Genomic DNA, 17,504 nt, shown 5'->3' with positions numbered 1-17,504 from the left:
TAGGAATTCTACTTCAAGTTTTTTTCCTTAAGTGAATCCCAACTTTGATTTTACTATTTCTTCTTATTATCAATTTTAGTATGATTGTTTTAGCTGGATCATTTTACTGTTTATTTATTTTTCCCTTCAGGGGTGAGGCGACTTGACAATGACAAGAATAATTTTGAAAAAGGCACTGAGGACAAGTTCACCATTGAGTCACCAAACTTGGGTAAAGTGAGGAAGATCACCATTGGCCACAATAACAAAGGTTCCTCAGCGGGATGGTTTGTGGACAAGGTAAAACACAGATGTCACTTAAAACACTGCATCTTTAGCACCTAGATATTTTTGGGGAAAATTTCTCACATCCAAAGTCCGTAATTAAAGAACGGCACATTAACTTTTATTTGTTGGATTATGGGAAGCTTGAGAATCTTTCATTTTCTTATCTTGAAACAAATACTTGAGTCTTACAGTGTTTCTGTTCCTCATTCTGCTCAGTTCTGCCTCTACAGAGGTACTTAAGACATGTGAGCCTCTTATTTCCTCTCAGTCGTTTCATCTGAGACTGGTATCCCTGCTCCTCCAGCACATGCCTAGTGCACAGCACAGACACACACACGCACACACAGGATGCACATGTCGTCATTCTACACTCTCTGTAAAGGGAAACCATGGCCCATTAAGGGATTGCCTTACACTGAACAGACAGAGGAGGCAGTGGATTTGTTGGCAGCGGTCGCACAGACCAAACATCAGCAGTTACAACAACCGTAATCATATCTTATTTTGCACTGCTGTCAAGTTCATGTCGATGATATTCACACTGAGGGTTAGTTATGAGTAAATGTCTTTCAGCAAAATTAGTTCAGCTAGTTTTGCAGCTTACATACCTTTTTTTTCATTCTTATCTTCACAGTCCTACAGGAAGCAAAGTAAAACGTCTAAACTAGATAAAATTTCATATAGTCACTATCTGCAACTGTGCCATTATAAATTCAATTTTGCCAGAGCATATTTAAAAGTGTAGCAGCACATGAAAAGGAATACCTCTGCAACTTCATCTCATTTGGGCTCCATTGTATTGTCTGTTATGGTGCCATTTTTCTTTCCTTATTTTGCCTTTTTGTACAGGTGGTTCTGGATGACCTGGGAAACAAAGTAGTGTATGAATTTCCAATCAATCGCTGGTTTGCTATTGATGAGGATGATGGGAAGATCCAGAGGGACATTTTGGTTGGAGGGAGCCAGCCCACAGGTGAGGATGTCAGTGAATCCAATCATGGCAGAAAAATTAGCTCACTAAGAGGCTTTTTTGTGTCCTAATTATTTGCCTCGTTTTTGAAATAATGGTGTTCTTACCTGTTTTAAAAACTATTGCACAAAGGAATGTAAGACACAGGGAATCACCTCCAGCACGCAATTGTTGGGTCAGGCTATCAATCTTTCGATGTGGTTGATCTAGTTCGTGCTCAAGCTCCTTTGGGAGAATGAGTGCAATGAACGATAGTGACCCGCTGGCAGAGCCTCTGATAGCCTGACATGTTACTGTATCTGCCAGGTATTGTGTACAACGTCCAGATTGTGACGGGGAACATCCGTGGTGCTGGGACCAACTCCAAAATCCACATTGTGATGCATGGAACAAAGGGCTTGAAGAACAGTGGCAAGGTAATGAAGAGACTGTGCCCAAGAAACTGAGTGCATAACATGGACTTATCTTATAGAACAATAGCTGCGCCTGTAGTTTTTTATTTGTGTGAAACAGAGTGGATAAAGACTTTGTCCTTAACCAAAGGACTGTATGCAATAATCATTTTTACTTAAGTGAAATGCTTGTTTTAGTATGTTCCAGATGATTTTTGAGTTAGTTTTGTGATTATGAAACTCTTGATATATTTTACATCTTTGAGTGTGCTGCTTCTTTTATGTCCATCCATATCAGACACTGATGCACAATTTGCTACGTAAAGGCCTCAGTATTACAGGCATTTAAGAAATTCTCAGCAAAGACCCAAACTCATACCAGCATCTTGGTATATCAAGATCAAGATGTACTATATAGTGAGTTTTTTATTTTCCAGAAATGCAGTAAAAACAGGATTCTTTTGAAAACTGAGCAAAAGTGCAGATAGTGCATAAATGCCATACAAATTCAACTAGTAAACTCGATGCAGGCAAACTAAAAACATTACTGCATGGCCGTCGAGCCCTGAAGTGACAAAAACTCAGACAGAAATGGTAAAAAAAAAAAAAAAGACAAAAACCAGCCGGAACAAAATATTTCACATGATGTGGTGCGAATGTGTCATCGCAATTAATAAAAGAATTTAGTAGCTGCTGCTTCAAATGTTGATAAGAGAAGGAACAAACTGGTGTTTAACAGTTTAGTTTACACTGACTCTAAACTGTCGGTCAGAAGGTGAAGGCTCGTATTCTGCATGGAGGAGATCTGTTTTCTTTCCTCTGTAAGCACAGACTTCATGTGTGAAGAGCAAAGAGAACAGCTTTCTCCTCAATCTCCTTCTGAGTATGAATGTATCTGAATATGCACTCCAGATCTGGATATCACGTGCTGATCAGCAAATCGTTGCAGTAAGCGCTCTAGATTAGAGCTGGCTTGCAAATTTATTATCTGTAATCCATAGTTGTTTTCTCTGATGTATGTGATGCAGGTGTTTTTGGAAGGAGGAAAGTTTGAGCGCGGCCTGACGGACATCTTTAATGTCGAGCTTGCTGCCCTCCTCAGTCCCCTCAGCAGAGTCACCATTGGTCACGACAACGGAGGAGTCAGTGCTGGCTGGTACTGCGAGAAGGTACACTAAACAACCACGCACACATACACGCAACACTAAAAGCTAATTTACAGAGCACAAAATGAAGCCCAATCGATGTTTGTTTGTTTGTTTTTTTCCCGTTGTTGTTGCAGGTAGTGGTTTACTGTCCATTTACAGGGATTGAGCAGACCTTCCCATGCAGTAAATGGTTGGATGAGAAGGAGGGAGATGGGCTGATAGAGAGGGAGCTCTATGAGATGGTCTCACTTAGGCAGAAGAGACAGAAAAGTAGGTTGAATGTTAATCATTATGTCCAGTCAGCAGCACCAGTAAATGCTGCCATTTTTTCTTTTACCTCCTGAAACACTGAGCAAAACCATTCTGACTCCATTACATGTGTGAAATATTTGCATAATGACTCGGCAGGCAGTCTGCCTTCATTATACTTTCTAATTTTAGTGTTGAGTGTTGTCTTTCCTTTTTCATTTGAGATGAAGTCAAATATTTCCAAGTTGTTATGGAACAAATTTCTTCATTTCGGATGTTGTCTTGTCATTCTTAGACAGAATGTCAGAATTTGTGCATTGGCACTCTTTAATCTTCTTCACATCCATTCATTGGGAACTGTCTTCTGTAATCACGAGCTTTAACATGATAGCCACACCAAGCAGCAGCACAATTTCAGGGCCTCCTTTAAAACATTGTGTGGGAGTCGAACAGGAACTCTCATGAATAAATACATGAGGCATTAGCACCTTTAAAATGGCCTGAGGTATAACAAAACACAGCATCGCCCCTAAATCACTGATGATGGTTTGGTCTGATTCTCCTCAGAACACCCCTGGTCTTTGTGGATCTGGACTTCCGATCTGCCCAATGCAGGAACGGACGCAGATATTTCTTTCCAGGTGTACGGAGACAAAGGCAAGTCAGACGAGATCAGTCTGGACAACAAAACCGACAATTTCGAACAGGGACAGGTGGACAGATTTATGGCACGTATCCTATCTTTAAATGCCTCACAATATCTAACCCAACACATCTAATAACGAGACTGTGTAATAATGTAATTTTATGCTTTATCACAGGTTGAGCTGCCTGATTTAGGAAATTTGATCAAACTCCGCATCTGGCACGAGAAAAGAAGTCCTTTTGCAGGATGGCATCTTAGCAAGGTGAGGAAATCCTTTCTGTAATAATTGCACAGTTAGTTCACATTTGCTGAATTTGTGGCATTTTTGCACATTTCTGAAGGCCACTTCATAACTACGATAACCACAATGCCGCTGTGCTGCCCCTATATTGATAGCAATATATATATAGCAATATATATATATATATATATCAAGTCAAACACGCTTTTCACTATTGCCTTTTTTCCATTAGGCAACTTTGATGAAAACCTTAACAAAGGAAAAGTATTCATTTCATTGTGAGCGGTGGCTGGACACAAGTGAGGATGATCTCGAGGTAGTGAGGGAGCTGCCTGCCTGTGGGGATCTGATCTCTGAGCCACTTCCCTGTGTGTATATGGACCTCCATCTGTGAGCAACCAAAAAGTCTGCTTGTACAAAACACTGATAAAAACTTGACAAAGCACTTTTTTTTTTTTTAAACAGTGTTGAAATACAGAGTGACAGTTTGCACGGGGACCATCAGCGGCAGTGGCACAGATGCATCCGTTTTTCTCAATCTGATTGGAGACCAGGGAGACACCGGAGATCGGGAGCTGGTCAACTGCAAAAACAACATCAACAAGTTTGAAAAAGGAAACGTGGGTACATTCAGTACGTCAGTGAGATGCTGTATAAAATCTTGTCTGTCTCTTGTAGCCAGCTCTTCAGCCAGGCAACGAGCATTAAACTTACAATTTTCTCTCACACACACAGGAGCCAAACACTAATCAGTGTGATTATAATTAAGCCAATTAGCTGTGCTTGCAGCATGCTGTGTGCAGTTTCTGGTGTTGTTGCCAATGATGACAAATTGATGGAATATGTTTCTGCCTGATTATGGATTTCACCCCAGTAATAAAGCAAATCTCTTGTGAAATCTGCCAAATCTCTTTTCCAGCCTAATGTTCATTGAGAATGTTTTATATTGACAAGGCAACTTTCTCCTACTGCACCACATGTTCTCTATCAAATGGCATCAAGATGTGATGTGATGTATTTCTCATCGTCTTCCTTTGTAGTTGGATGAGTTCATAATCGAAGCGGTAGCCATCGGGCAGGTGCGCAGGGTGAGGATTGGACATGACGGCAAAGGTGGAGGCTGCGGCTGGTTCCTTGATAAAGTGATTGTTAGAGAGGAGGGACAGGCAGAGGCCCGTGCCGTGGAGTTCCCCTGCAACAGGTCCATCCATCTCAGTGTGAATACAGAATAAAAAGAACTGAATCATGTGCGTGCTCGTGTAAGTAAGCATAAGGTGAGCTGACATTTTTGTTTGCCGAATGCGCCGTGCAGGTGGCTGGACCGCAACGAGGATGATGGACAGATTGTAAGAGAGTTGGTGCCGTTCTCAGATGGGCAGCGTCTTTACAGTAAATAACACTAATTTACTCCAATATTTATATTCCACTCACACACCTGATTCTGTAGCTTCTATGTGTGCGTGTTTGTGTGTGTCAGATCTGGACTATCACATCGCAGTGAAGACAGGCAACATCCCCGGAGGCAGCTCAGACTCCAACGTGTTTGTCAAGCTGTATGGAGAGAAAGGCGACACCAGTAAGATCATGCTGGTGGTCTCTGCCAACAACCTGGGAAACTACTTCGAGACGGGTCGCATTGACATCTTCAGAGTGGAGACCTTTGATATTGGACAGGTGAAAGATTCTTTTTAACATAATTTCTTCGAGGTGCTTATTCACAGTATTTGAATCGTTTGATCAATCTTTAATTCCAGATCAACCGTCTGATGATTGGCCACACCAATGAAGGCATGCGCGCCGGCTGGTTCTTGGACAGCGTTCAGATTTTGGTTCCAGTTCATGGGAAGAACTACATGTTCCCCAGTCACCGATGGCTATGCAAAGATGAGGCTGACGGGAAGACCGAGGTGGAGATTTACCCAAGCGAGATCGTGGACGTACAAGAATGTAGGCAACACTCACATCAATAAAGAAAAACACTGACAGCAGTCAGCAAGTCATTTCAGTCACCATAATATTCTCCTTGATTGCATTTTTTTGTGCTGTAAATATGCTGCTGGGCCAGTTTTCATCTCCTTTCTTAGACTGGTGAATGTTTGTTTTTGTAAATTCTTTGATCCTGTGTATGCACATGCAAACCCTGAGACACTTTGTAATTATTATTTTCCAGTGATTAACTATGAGGTAACAGTAATGACCGGTGACGTGATGTTTGCTGGCACCAACGCCAGAGTGTTCATCCAGATCTACGGAGACAAGGGGAAGACAGAGGTGATCTCCCTTGAGAGCAGATCCAACAACTTTGAGCGTAACACCACAGATATTTTCAAGGTATCGATGCTCAGCATTTGTGCTTTCTCTGGCTACAAAATGCACCTTTGCAGATGAACTTCACTCCCTAAAAGAAATGTGGCTGTCCAAACATTACATTTTGGGTTGAAACTTTTGACTGTTCCCTAGATAGAAGCCAAAGATGTGGGGAAGATCTTCAAGATCCGCGTCGGTCACGATGGCTCGGGTCTGGGGTCTGGCTGGTTCCTGGAGTCGCTGGATGTCAAGCATTTAATCATGGCCTTGGTGCCCAAAGAGAAAAAGAAGGAGCAGAAGAAGAAAAAGAAGAAAAAGAAGACAGATGATGACGATGAGGACGAAGAGGGAGGAGAGGAGATGCAGGAGGTGGTGCAGAAGTACCATTTCCCCTGTTCACGCTGGCTGGCTGAGGGAGAGGAGGACGGCGAGCTGGTGGTCGAGCTGCTGCCTGAGGGCTCAGAGCTGGAAGGTCCAAATTATAAAGTATAAATGAGTCTAATTTGTACTTCAATGAGATAAGTGTTGAAGGTCTGAGAGCTTCTGTCTGGACGCCCAAACCCTTAAGGGCAAATTCATGCAGGGCATGAATGTATCATGTATCCCATGTGGGAAAAATATCAACACACAGGTGACTGCTGGATGAAAATGAGGTTTTTGACCATTTGACACATTCCTTTTAATGAGCACAGGTGTGAATGCACAGATATGTATATGTTATTTGCTTCATTTTCATTGTTTACTCATATCACAGACACCCTGTGTTTGATTTGACACAGTTTCCTGACCGACATTCATCATGTGACAGGACAAAGAGGTGTTAGTAATTCATCCCTTGCTTTGTCCAACAGTCAACACCTATGAAGTGTGCGTCCTCACTGGTGACATGCTTGGGGCTGGGACAGACGCCAACGTCTTCATTAATATTTATGGAGAAAATGCAGACACTGGAGAGCGTTACCTGAAGAGCTCTGACAACCTCAACAAATTTGAGCGTGGTCAGGTACGATGAGGCCAACAAAAGAGATGATCACTGCTTTTTAAACCAGCCAAAAATGTAAAAAAAAAAAAAAAAAAAAAAAAAAAAGAGGAATGAATCTGATGATTTAGAGTTTAAATCGTGAATATTTCGCAGGTGAAGTTGGAAAATGCGGGGCAGGAAAAGACATTATTCATGTTGCACTATAAACCAAGAAAAAGGAAATTACAAAATGATCTCATCCAATGCACTGGAAGCGTCTCCTGGTGCACTTGAACGCGATGTGAGCCATGCACTGAGTTGTGGGTGGGAATGTATTCTGCTAGGATTACATGATCCCATGCAGGCAAAGCAGCTGTGACTGAAAGGAGCTCTGAGGAGACCTGCGTGCTCCTGAACCTGTCCTACTTTTACTCCATTCAGACCTGTGAATTATTCATCTTTGCATCACACCTTATTCTACAGGAGCACAAAGCTCACAACCACAGATAATTAAGTCTCCCTTCTGATCAAAAGCAACAATAGCCCCGTTGTCTCTCAGTGATAGGAAAGATTGGCTCTTCAAAGGATCATAAACAATGCACACGAAAAAAGTACTCGCTGCTCTCTCCCTTCCCTGGAAAACGTCGCCCACGCCTGCTGCCTTTCCAGAGCACTAATATTGTTCTGGTGACCTTCAGGTTGTTGGCCTCTGACAGTTCCTACATGTCAGTGATTACAGACATACTGGACATAGGAGCAGCTTCTTTAATCGCACCTATGCATATGCAATAACCACTTAGACTTTTTTCATTTTTCTGTCTAATTGTTTTTATTTGGTTTATGCAAATGTGAGTGAATTTTGCAAAACTACCCACAAGTGTGTTTGAATGTTTGTGATGTGAAGTAAAAGTATTTGTTCAACACAGCAATGCCTACGGTCGCTCTGTTCTGCAGGAAGATGTTTTCACCGTGACGGCTATTGATCTGGGCCCTCTGAAGAAGCTGCGAATCCGTCACGACAACACCAAGCCTTACTCCTCGTGGTACCTAGATCGTGTGGAGATAGTGGACACAAAGGATGATACAACGTAGGTGAAACCGGCTTACAGCTGATCATGTTGCTTTGCCTTAAAGTGCTGATCAGAAGCATTTTCCCGGGCTCACAGGTACTATTTCCCTTGTAACCGCTGGCTGGCAGTGGACGAGGATGACGGGCAGATAGCCAGAGAGCTGGTGTCTGTGGACGAAGCCTTCATGAGGAAGGATGAGGATGAAGAGGGGACAGGTGCCAGGCTTGGACTGGAGCAGAAATGTAACAGTTTCACAGCTGGTTCATGTTTTAGTAGAGGGAAATAAAAGGGGATGAAACATGCAGGTGTAGACAGTAAAGAGGAATTCATGCATTAGTTTGAAGATGAAAGGGGTTCGTGAACTAACTTGCTAAATTTATCTTACAGCTATGTCTACTACATATAACATTAAGATAAAAAACGGAGAAAAGAAGTATGCTGGTACTGATGCGGACGTCTTTGCCATCCTATTCGGTGAAAAAGACGACACAGGTTAGATCCTCTATCCCAGACTCGTGCTTCATCTACAGGTTTAATTGTGAATTTTAACTCATGTCCTTTCACACACAGGGATCATCAACCTAAAGGCTTGTAAGACCTATAAGAATAAGTTTGAGCAGGGGATGATCAATGAGTTCACAGTGGAGGCCGTGGACTTGGGTGACCTGGAGAAGGTTACGGTCGGGTACAACAACTCAGGTGGGGAAAGAAAAGGCTCTACACACCAAATATGAGCAGTCACATACTTCAAACTATATGAAAGTGAATGACATATGACGTTTCTCCGCCATCAGGAGGCTCGAACGGTTGGTTTTTGGACTGGGTCGAGATTGACGCCCCCTCGCAGGGTCAGAGACTACGTTTCCCATGTGGCCGCTGGTTGGATAAGGGGAAGGATGACGGCGCGACAGTGAGGGATCTGTTTCCCGCTGAGCTGCAGACTGAATTCTACACACCATGTGAGCGAACAGCCGTGGAAGAAGTAGATTGGTGAAAAGAGCAATCCTCTGCCTGAGAAATCGTTCCTGTAAAAGTGCTTCTTGCAAAATGACTCTGCTGAAAGTGGGAAAGTGGGAGCTGTGAAGATGTGTGTGTGTGTCGCTGTGAAAGCCTTTTAACTTCACCACTGCATCACTGCAGTAAGACTCTTCTTCACTCACACATGACAAGACACTGTTTCATCCCGTAGTTTGTTTTCACCTTTAACAAATAAAAAAAAACATCATATTATAGATGTTAATATAAGGTCAAAGGTTTCTACACACAATCTTTACACACTATACAAACTTTGGAATATAATCTTGAAAATACTCCCCTTTTATCTGCTTAGTCTAAAGGCATTATCTAATCAGAGCATTAAACTAGAGTTTCCACTTTCCATAGTTTACGTAATATCAGGTTACATCCCAGAATCGTATTAAATATTAACTTGGGTAGAGTGAAATTTTGTCATAGTTGCGAAGCCTTGAGTTACAGCTATAAATGGTCCCAGAGACTTTGAACTTTGACCTTTGTCCACCAAAATCTAATAATTTCAAAGGGTCGTTCATTCCAAATTGGAAGAGATTCCTTCAAAGAGTTCCCGAAATATTCACATTCACAAGGCCAAAGGCATTTTTTTGTGAGGTCTCTCTTTAGCCTTTCCCAATCAAAGGTCGGGACACCTCATCCTTGAGTCCAGTAAAATGTAAAGTGTATCTTGGTCACTTCAAATAAACACTGATGTCCTTCTAAGCATTTTTATTTTTTCTCCTCTGTTTTTGTTGTGTCAACCCAAACCAAACCAGCCTTTCACTTTCCCTCCCTCCACTTTCTCCTCTTTCAGACGTGCCTTATGAGATCAAGGTATACACCAGCGATGTGTTCGGTGCGGGAACAGACTCTGTTGTGTTCATAGCCTTGTACGGACGTAAGGGAGTGAGCACACAGCAGAAACACCTGTGCGTTAACAAGAGAGAGAGTCGTCTGTACTTTGAGAGGGGAGCTGAGGACATGTTTATTGTGGAAGTGAGTGTGGGGGTTTGGGCTATACATCTTTTATGATGCCAGCGGCAGCTCTGCAAACACTCTTGCTTTTTTTTTTTCCCCCAGCTGGAGGATGTTGGTGATATTATAGAGAAAATCAGGATAGGACACGACAACAGAGGCACCAACCCAGGATGGCACCTCGACAGAGTGGAGATCAGGAGGCAGCTCAGGAAAGGAAAGGTATAAAATCCCATTTGAGACTCTCCCTGCACAAATAAGTGCATCACCAATAGCTTGTTTCCCTCCAGCACCGGACAGACTGATGCAGTGATTTGGGGATATGTCCGTGTTTAATGGCAGGGCTCGGAGACGACCATCTTCCCATGCGAGCGCTGGCTGGCCAGGTCTGAAGATGATGGGGAGACAGTGAGGGAACTGGTCCCCTCAGACATCATCACACAGAAACTCCTCAGGGATGGGACGCTGAAAACCACTGAAACTGAGGTGGATGATGCTTTGGAAAGTACGTTTGTCCTGCTTTTTAATGGTGACATGTAAACACTTGGTTAATTGTTTGAATAATATTCTTTTACTACACCTTTTCTAGTGTGAGGATTTGCTTCCTTTTCCCTTTTTGTGTCGTTGACTGAATATTGTTGGGATTTAGAGCGTTAATCGAACTAGACAAGTAGGACATTTTAACAAATGTGTACTTCTGGACTAAAAAACTAATCAAGTGAGAACTTGAACTTTGTAGCTCAGCTGTACATTATTACAAATGTTCCTTCTGATTAAAATGTCCTTCCTCCACCACAGCCCACACATACAAGGTGTCCGTGCGGACAGGTGACATGTACGGAGCAGGGACCGACGCCAATGTTTTTCTTATCATCTATGGAGACCTGGGAGACACGGGGGAGCGCAAGCTTGCCAAATCTGAGAATAACAAGAACAAGTTTGAGAGAGGACAGGTATGTGTGGACAGGTGAGACACACCGCTGTACGTCACATTTCTTCTGCTCTCCAGAGGGAAAGTGTGTTACGCTCTCTCTGCCTTTCAGGTGGATAAGTTTTCTGTTGAGGCTGTGGATCTGGGGCAAGTGTTTAAGATTCGTATTCGTCACGACAACTCCAAGATGGGGGCTGACTGGTACCTGGACCAAGTGGAGTTGCTGGATGTGGAAACAGAGGAGGTTTACATGTTCCTGTGTGAGCGCTGGCTGTCGACTAAGAAAGAGGACAAACGCATAGAGAGGACTTTCTTTGTCAAGGTGAGGAGGATGAAACATTTGTGTGTGTGTTTGTCTGCGTTGCACAGATGCGCATTAAAACCATATTATCAAGCTCAACCCATTTACACAATAAATAATTTACAAGCAGAGATCATTCAAAGCTTAAAGATGCAGTCCAAGGATACCATTGCTAATGCATTACAAACCTTACAGATTTGTTTGCGTAGGTCGATTATTTACTGAATTCACCCATTAATCACCCCCCCACCAAAAAAAAAAAAAAAAATCAATCTGAAAGCATTCAAATATCACCAGTGTGCTCTGTATTTAATATTAAAAACACTGGAGGAGTTATTTTTCCATTGATATCAACTCATTTACCAAAGATTTCTATGAGACTTGCATACCTTACATTTTATAAACTGCTTCTCTCTTTGTCTCTATTTTTATATTCAGTTTTGCACCAAACCAGTTTTTTTTTTTTATCTCCATTGCCAAGGAAAGGTCTCTTAGCCACTGACTCACAGAATCTATTTTTTATATTGAAGCACACAGAGAATCTGTCCAGACGGTTGCTCCACAAACACAACATAAGAGAATAACAATAAAAATACAGCAAAAGTAAGGGGAAAAAAAAGTGAAACTAAACAAACATGAATTAATGTTGAAATTGACCCACAGTCATGTATCATCACGATATTATAAAGTGAGGGCTGCTGTAGTTTTCCATACGGCCGCAGCAGCACTCTTGGCTCAGACTCATCATTTCCATCTATGTTGCAGAAAGTCTCAGGTTTCGTGGGCACAGAGGCAACACAGCCAGAATTACTTTTAGTTTAAACTTTTCTGTATATTTATCCAAAATCTTAGAAATACTGCTCAACTCAAAAATGGTGTGAAATACAAGATGCCTTTCTGACCTTCATTTTGCACGTTCATTGAAGTTGTTTTTACTGCACTGAGAACTCCAGCTCGGTTTCGTGCTGCTGGTTTGGATCTTTTCCATTCATCTGCTATAATTTTGTAGGCCAAGTCATGACGCTCCAGCACTCTCTATTTCAGATTTTTCATTTTCATTTAATTTAATTTCATATTTTTTAATTTTTCTATTTTCAATCAACTTTTGCAACACCGTTAGTTCTGAAAGAGAAGAGAAGTTGGTCTCGTGTTTTTGGTTCAGGGATATGAAGGCGAAAGAAACATTGATCCTCATTCCAAGAGGATGGCTCAGGCCAAACTGGGGCTGGACAGAAACGCCAACAAGAAGAAAAAGAAGAAGAAGGTGGCGGTCAATGAAGAGGGTCCAAGTAAGTATTTTCATGGTATTTGAAGGCAAAACTTCAGGAAATAAGACCATTTAGAAGTAATACAAAATGTTATACAACGTTTGTCATTCATTCATTCACTTCTTAGCCCGTTTGTTTACTCTGGCTGTGATCGATACCTCTTACGGCTTCATATCTGGGCAGTAAATATGAAGCTACAGGCAGCTGCAGTTTAGTTTAGCTCAGCATTAAGACAGGAAACAAAGAAAATAGCTTGATAGGTAATAAGAATATTATTATATTTCAAGGACAAAACATAGTAATAACAATTCATGGCTTTGCAGCATAAGAAAAAAACTAGATGTAATGTTTTAAAGTTGCTGATAGGAGCTCTTTTTTCACTCAGACAGTTTCCATCTGTTTCCCATCTTTATTGTCAGCTAACATGAACTTCCTGCACCAGTAAATCAAACAAAACAAAAAAACACACTTCGTGTCTTCTTCCCTCTCGATCAGTCATCCCCTATCACTTCACCTTGTCCACGGGGATGGACCGTGACGCCAGCACAACAGCCAGGGTCTACGTCATCATCAGCGGTCCCAACGAAGTCGAGACGGAACGACTGTGGTTGGACCTGCCGGAGGGAAAGAAATCCTTCACAGCCGACACCATGGACCACTTTGTGTGTTATGGAGCTGACGTGGGAGAGATCAAGAGGGTGGAAGTGAGAATCTAGGGCTGTCTCTGTAGCTAAATCTGTGAAACCGTCCCCTCACTGCTGCTTCCGCAGATGCACTGATGTTAAAAAATTTAACAAAGCCATTCTCACCCAGTAATAATGAACTCTGGTACCTAGACCAAACAAAATCAAATGCTATATCAATTCCCGGCTCTACCTTCCCCCTCTTTCTCTATCCCCTCCCCTCTTTATGCTCTCTCTCCCTTTCTCCTTCAGCTCGGCCATAACGGTGTCACACCAGAGAGCTGCTGGTTGGTGGATGAGCTGTCGGTTGCCGTGCCAACCAAAGGTATCAAGTACATCTTCCCATGTAAGTGCTGGCTGGCTAAAGACAGGGGAGACGGTCTGACTGCCAGACTGTTCAATGTGCTGGACTCCAGCACGATTAACATTATCCGCAAAGTGAGTCATCCTGCGCCCGAGAGGTATCATGATATTTTGGAAAACACTTGGTTTATGTGTTATGTAAGGAAACATAATTTGTCTCTCCTGCAATATCTACTTGTCTGTCTTAGGTTATTTATTCGGTCACAGTTGTCACAGGGGACACTAAGTATGCAGGGACCGACACCAACATTTTCTTGACTGTGTTTGGAGCAAACGGGACCACAGAGGAAATGCTGCTGCCTAAAAATGAGGACAGGTCTGTCCTTCATTGACCCCCCAATACAATCGTGAACATAGATTAAAGACACATGCTAATCAGTGTGATTTAGAGTTTAAAGGTGCTGGTAGGTAGTTTTGATTATTTTGGACAGGGGCAGACTGATTGCCCTGCAGTTCCAGCTACTCAGAGTGCTATCAATCAGCAATAATCACATCTATTCAGGTCTATTTCGCTATGATTACTCTCCCGTAGCCAGATACTTCCCAATGCAAACTTAAACTCACACCATATGCTGTTCTCATTAAGGTTTGAAAGAGGCCAAGAAGACACATTCAGCCTGGAGATCGATGACATTGCTCCTCTGAAAAAGATCAGAGTTCGGATTGATGGCAGCGGGAGTCGCCCAGATTGGTTTTTTGACAGGGTAAGATCGAGACTGCCAGAACTTCTCTGCATTTAAGAACCATTTAGGGCAAAAAAGCACAATGTGTAATAAATAATGCCAAAAAAATCACCTTTTTTTAATTGCACTCCTTTAAGTCTTGATTTTAAGATAAAAATAAAGTAAATGCTTTTAGATCCTGATGCGGAACCTGACCACAGAGGAAGTGTATCTGTTCACCTATGAGAACTGGCTGTCAAAAACCAAAGGACCTAAGAGGACCAAGGTGTGTGAGCTGGCAGCCGAAGTGGACGACGAGGAGATGGTGGAGAGAACAACCTACATCATCCAAGTCCAGACAAGTGACACTGTTGGTAAGTAACTTCAGTTTCTCACAGCGTATTCAAACAACAGCAGCCAAATGAATCAATGGCTGCTGAGTTTTTCTTTGTATTTTACAATAATTACAATCCATCAAGAAAATAATACGCAAGCTGAGAGAGATGCTGTTTAAATCTTTCAAACAGGGTGTCAAAGCTGCTTTGAAGTGTCATGTCAAATGTAAATGTGATGTTTTAGGTGCTGGCACTGACGCCAACGTGTTTGTGATCGTCTTCGGGGAGTATGGGGACACTGGGACGCTGCCTCTGAAGGAGAGCACCAACAGGAACAAGTTTGAGCGCAAAATGAAGGACGTGTTCAGATTTCCTGACATGCTCAGTCTGGGCGAACTCTCCAAGATCCGAGTGTGGCATGATAACAAAGGTGAGATGAGCTGATGTAACAAGCAGCTTAACTGAAGAGATCTTTTGTTCATGACAACAAGAGAAAAATATTAAAGGATTATATGTATTTGGATGGCCGCGTGTAGAGGCAATAAATCCACAGTGGACTTTGTTGCTCCCGCTGTAAATAGGCCCCGCTCCCGGTTGGCACCTGGAGTACATTGACGTGAAGGACGAGGCAATGGACCAGACTTTCAGGTTCCCCTGCGACCGCTGGCTGGCTAAGAGTGAAGACGACGGGCAGACTATGAGGGAGCTGGCCTGTGCCAACAATGACGCTGTAGACCTCAGCGACAAAACCAGTTAAGGCATAATTACAAACACTCTAATCGCAATGAGTGATTTGCAGCTAATTAGAAGCATTTGGCAGATGCGAAGTGATTATAGTGCAATTGTTTCTCTGCAATCCTGCAGAATATGAAATTGCCACAACAACTGCGAACTCAGACAATGCAGCTACCACAGAAAATGTCTGGATTGTGTTGGAGGGAAGGAAAGCTCGCTCCAAGGAGTTTGTTCTAGAGAATAAGAAAAAGAAGTTCTTATGGTAGGTCTTCAAAGAGAGCCTATAGGTGCCTCTGCCCCTATTATGCTACCTTACATAATCTCCCCTCTTTCGCGTTTTGTTTTTCTGCCCTCTTTTATCTTGTTGCTTCAAGTTGTTTTCTCCAAGTCCCTGCTCTCTGGAGAGCTAATCCCATGGGACATAGAAAAGAAAAGCTCTCTGGCACAAAACCAAATTTAACTGTTTAGTCTTTAAAACTTTTTTTTTTTTTTCCCACAGTGGTGCCACTGACACGTTTGAGTTCTCATCCAAACATGTGGGGGAGATCGCTGGCATCTGCCTTGGCCACATAACAAAAGACGGCAAGAAAGTGAAGACGGAAGCTTTCTGGCATGTCACGGAGGTAGTGGTGACAGAAAAGGAGCTGGGAAACAAGTGAGTGGCTCTGCATCGTATTATGTAGAATATCATGTGTAAAGGAGTACGGATGTGGCTCAGAATCTTCCGTCCCGTTTAGATATTTCTTCCACTGTGATGCACAAATCCCCCTGGCAGCCAAAAAGGACCAGTTCCTGACATTTGAGTGCTACAAGTCCGTTGAGAGCTTCGCGAGCAAAGTCCGCAATCTGGTTCCTGTCAAGTACGAAATAATCGTCATCACCGGGGACGTCAAAAGTGCAGGAACAGACGCCAACGTTTTCATCACCTTATATGGCGTCAATGGCGACTCGGGCAGACGTCACCTGCGGCAGAAGTTTCGCAACCTTTTCGAGAGGGGGCATACGGATCGCTTTGTTCTGGAGATGCTGGACCTCGGGGAGCTTCTCAGGGTCAAAGTGGAGCACGATGACAGCAGGTCCAACAGTGGGTGGTACTTAGAGTGCGTGGAGGTGACCAACACAGCCAACTCTGTCACAACCATCTTCCAGTGCGGGAAGTGGCTGGACACGCACAAGGCCGACGGGCAGATTAATCGAGTCCTCTACCCCAGATATTAGCAGGAGGGCGCGCGAGACAAAGACACTTTTTGCTTATCTGTTTTTTTTTTTTTTTCAGACTGAATCTGAATGCAAAAGCCTCTCAAACACCCGTGGACTTTTTTAAGGTCGTGCCAACTGTTTAGGTGGCCCTTTTTCCAGCAACAAAATCACACTTGCCACCAACGTTTCTTGTACAATTTATAAAACACCGCAGTGTGAATACTGCCTAAAACCACTGATCCAGCACAATAAATATTTGGTCTTCGTGCTTTTATTTGCCTGTTTGATCACACTCTGCTTTTTTAAATACTCACTTACAGGTAAAAAGGAGAGCCAGGAAACAATTGACTTTCTCTCCTTTGATAACGTCTAATGTAGCTGCAGGACTTCAAAGTTTTAAAAAGCCTTTAACTTATATTTGTGGGGGAAAAAAAAAGAGCGTAGGCAGTATTAAGATTATAATTATGACAATAATAGTTTGTATTATCAATAATAATAATAATGGTGCTGATAGGCACAGAGTTAATTTTAATATAATTTCAACATTTCTTAATTCTTTGATTTTTAATTTGTTAAACTACCCATTAATTTTCTGCCACTAAATCCAGGTCTATCTAAATTATTAATTGCACTACCAGGAATTATCATTATTATCATTATTGTTAAATACAGCTGAGAAAAGAAGGTAAAAAAAGAACTTGTAAATGGTTTTTAATGTAATTTCAAACCCAAATTTATACCAGTATTTGCATATTTATAACTTTACACCTGTTAAAATAAAACAGTAAA

At 42.3% G+C, this 17,504-nt stretch overlaps 1 protein-coding gene across 1 annotated transcript in view; it reads left to right on the top strand.

The window, feature by feature from the left end:
• The window catches only part of LOC115048475 (lipoxygenase homology domain-containing protein 1-like), a 37,895-nt gene extending 21,162 nt beyond the window's left edge, over nucleotides 1–16,733 (top strand). The window contains exons 9-45 of the mRNA XM_029509941.1: nucleotides 131–279; nucleotides 1,117–1,240; nucleotides 1,544–1,653; nucleotides 2,658–2,798; nucleotides 2,912–3,047; nucleotides 3,594–3,754; nucleotides 3,848–3,934; nucleotides 4,146–4,281; nucleotides 4,379–4,533; nucleotides 4,954–5,114; nucleotides 5,226–5,302; nucleotides 5,391–5,587; nucleotides 5,668–5,860; nucleotides 6,084–6,244; nucleotides 6,374–6,490; nucleotides 6,563–6,692; nucleotides 7,072–7,223; nucleotides 8,136–8,269; nucleotides 8,348–8,493; nucleotides 8,639–8,743; nucleotides 8,822–8,950; nucleotides 9,046–9,210; nucleotides 10,077–10,258; nucleotides 10,343–10,459; nucleotides 10,580–10,742; nucleotides 11,036–11,190; nucleotides 11,281–11,490; nucleotides 12,632–12,758; nucleotides 13,233–13,441; nucleotides 13,972–14,099; nucleotides 14,370–14,487; nucleotides 14,642–14,819; nucleotides 15,025–15,210; nucleotides 15,362–15,532; nucleotides 15,645–15,777; nucleotides 16,015–16,170; nucleotides 16,253–16,733. Of these exons, the coding sequence (XP_029365801.1) occupies nucleotides 131–279; nucleotides 1,117–1,240; nucleotides 1,544–1,653; nucleotides 2,658–2,798; nucleotides 2,912–3,047; nucleotides 3,594–3,754; nucleotides 3,848–3,934; nucleotides 4,146–4,281; nucleotides 4,379–4,533; nucleotides 4,954–5,114; nucleotides 5,226–5,302; nucleotides 5,391–5,587; nucleotides 5,668–5,860; nucleotides 6,084–6,244; nucleotides 6,374–6,490; nucleotides 6,563–6,692; nucleotides 7,072–7,223; nucleotides 8,136–8,269; nucleotides 8,348–8,493; nucleotides 8,639–8,743; nucleotides 8,822–8,950; nucleotides 9,046–9,210; nucleotides 10,077–10,258; nucleotides 10,343–10,459; nucleotides 10,580–10,742; nucleotides 11,036–11,190; nucleotides 11,281–11,490; nucleotides 12,632–12,758; nucleotides 13,233–13,441; nucleotides 13,972–14,099; nucleotides 14,370–14,487; nucleotides 14,642–14,819; nucleotides 15,025–15,210; nucleotides 15,362–15,532; nucleotides 15,645–15,777; nucleotides 16,015–16,170; nucleotides 16,253–16,733 (5,780 nt within the window). The remainder of the gene's footprint in view (nucleotides 1–130; nucleotides 280–1,116; nucleotides 1,241–1,543; nucleotides 1,654–2,657; nucleotides 2,799–2,911; nucleotides 3,048–3,593; nucleotides 3,755–3,847; nucleotides 3,935–4,145; nucleotides 4,282–4,378; nucleotides 4,534–4,953; nucleotides 5,115–5,225; nucleotides 5,303–5,390; nucleotides 5,588–5,667; nucleotides 5,861–6,083; nucleotides 6,245–6,373; nucleotides 6,491–6,562; nucleotides 6,693–7,071; nucleotides 7,224–8,135; nucleotides 8,270–8,347; nucleotides 8,494–8,638; nucleotides 8,744–8,821; nucleotides 8,951–9,045; nucleotides 9,211–10,076; nucleotides 10,259–10,342; nucleotides 10,460–10,579; nucleotides 10,743–11,035; nucleotides 11,191–11,280; nucleotides 11,491–12,631; nucleotides 12,759–13,232; nucleotides 13,442–13,971; nucleotides 14,100–14,369; nucleotides 14,488–14,641; nucleotides 14,820–15,024; nucleotides 15,211–15,361; nucleotides 15,533–15,644; nucleotides 15,778–16,014; nucleotides 16,171–16,252) is intronic.
• Nucleotides 16,734–17,504: the final 771 nt, after the last annotated feature.

Source organism: Echeneis naucrates, chromosome 9, assembly GCF_900963305.1.
Source record: "Echeneis naucrates chromosome 9, fEcheNa1.1, whole genome shotgun sequence".
Classification (NCBI taxonomy): Eukaryota; Metazoa; Chordata; class Actinopteri; order Carangiformes; family Echeneidae; genus Echeneis; species Echeneis naucrates.
Note: the sequence above shows the minus strand (reverse complement) of the source record. Positions and strands in the feature narration are given on the sequence as shown.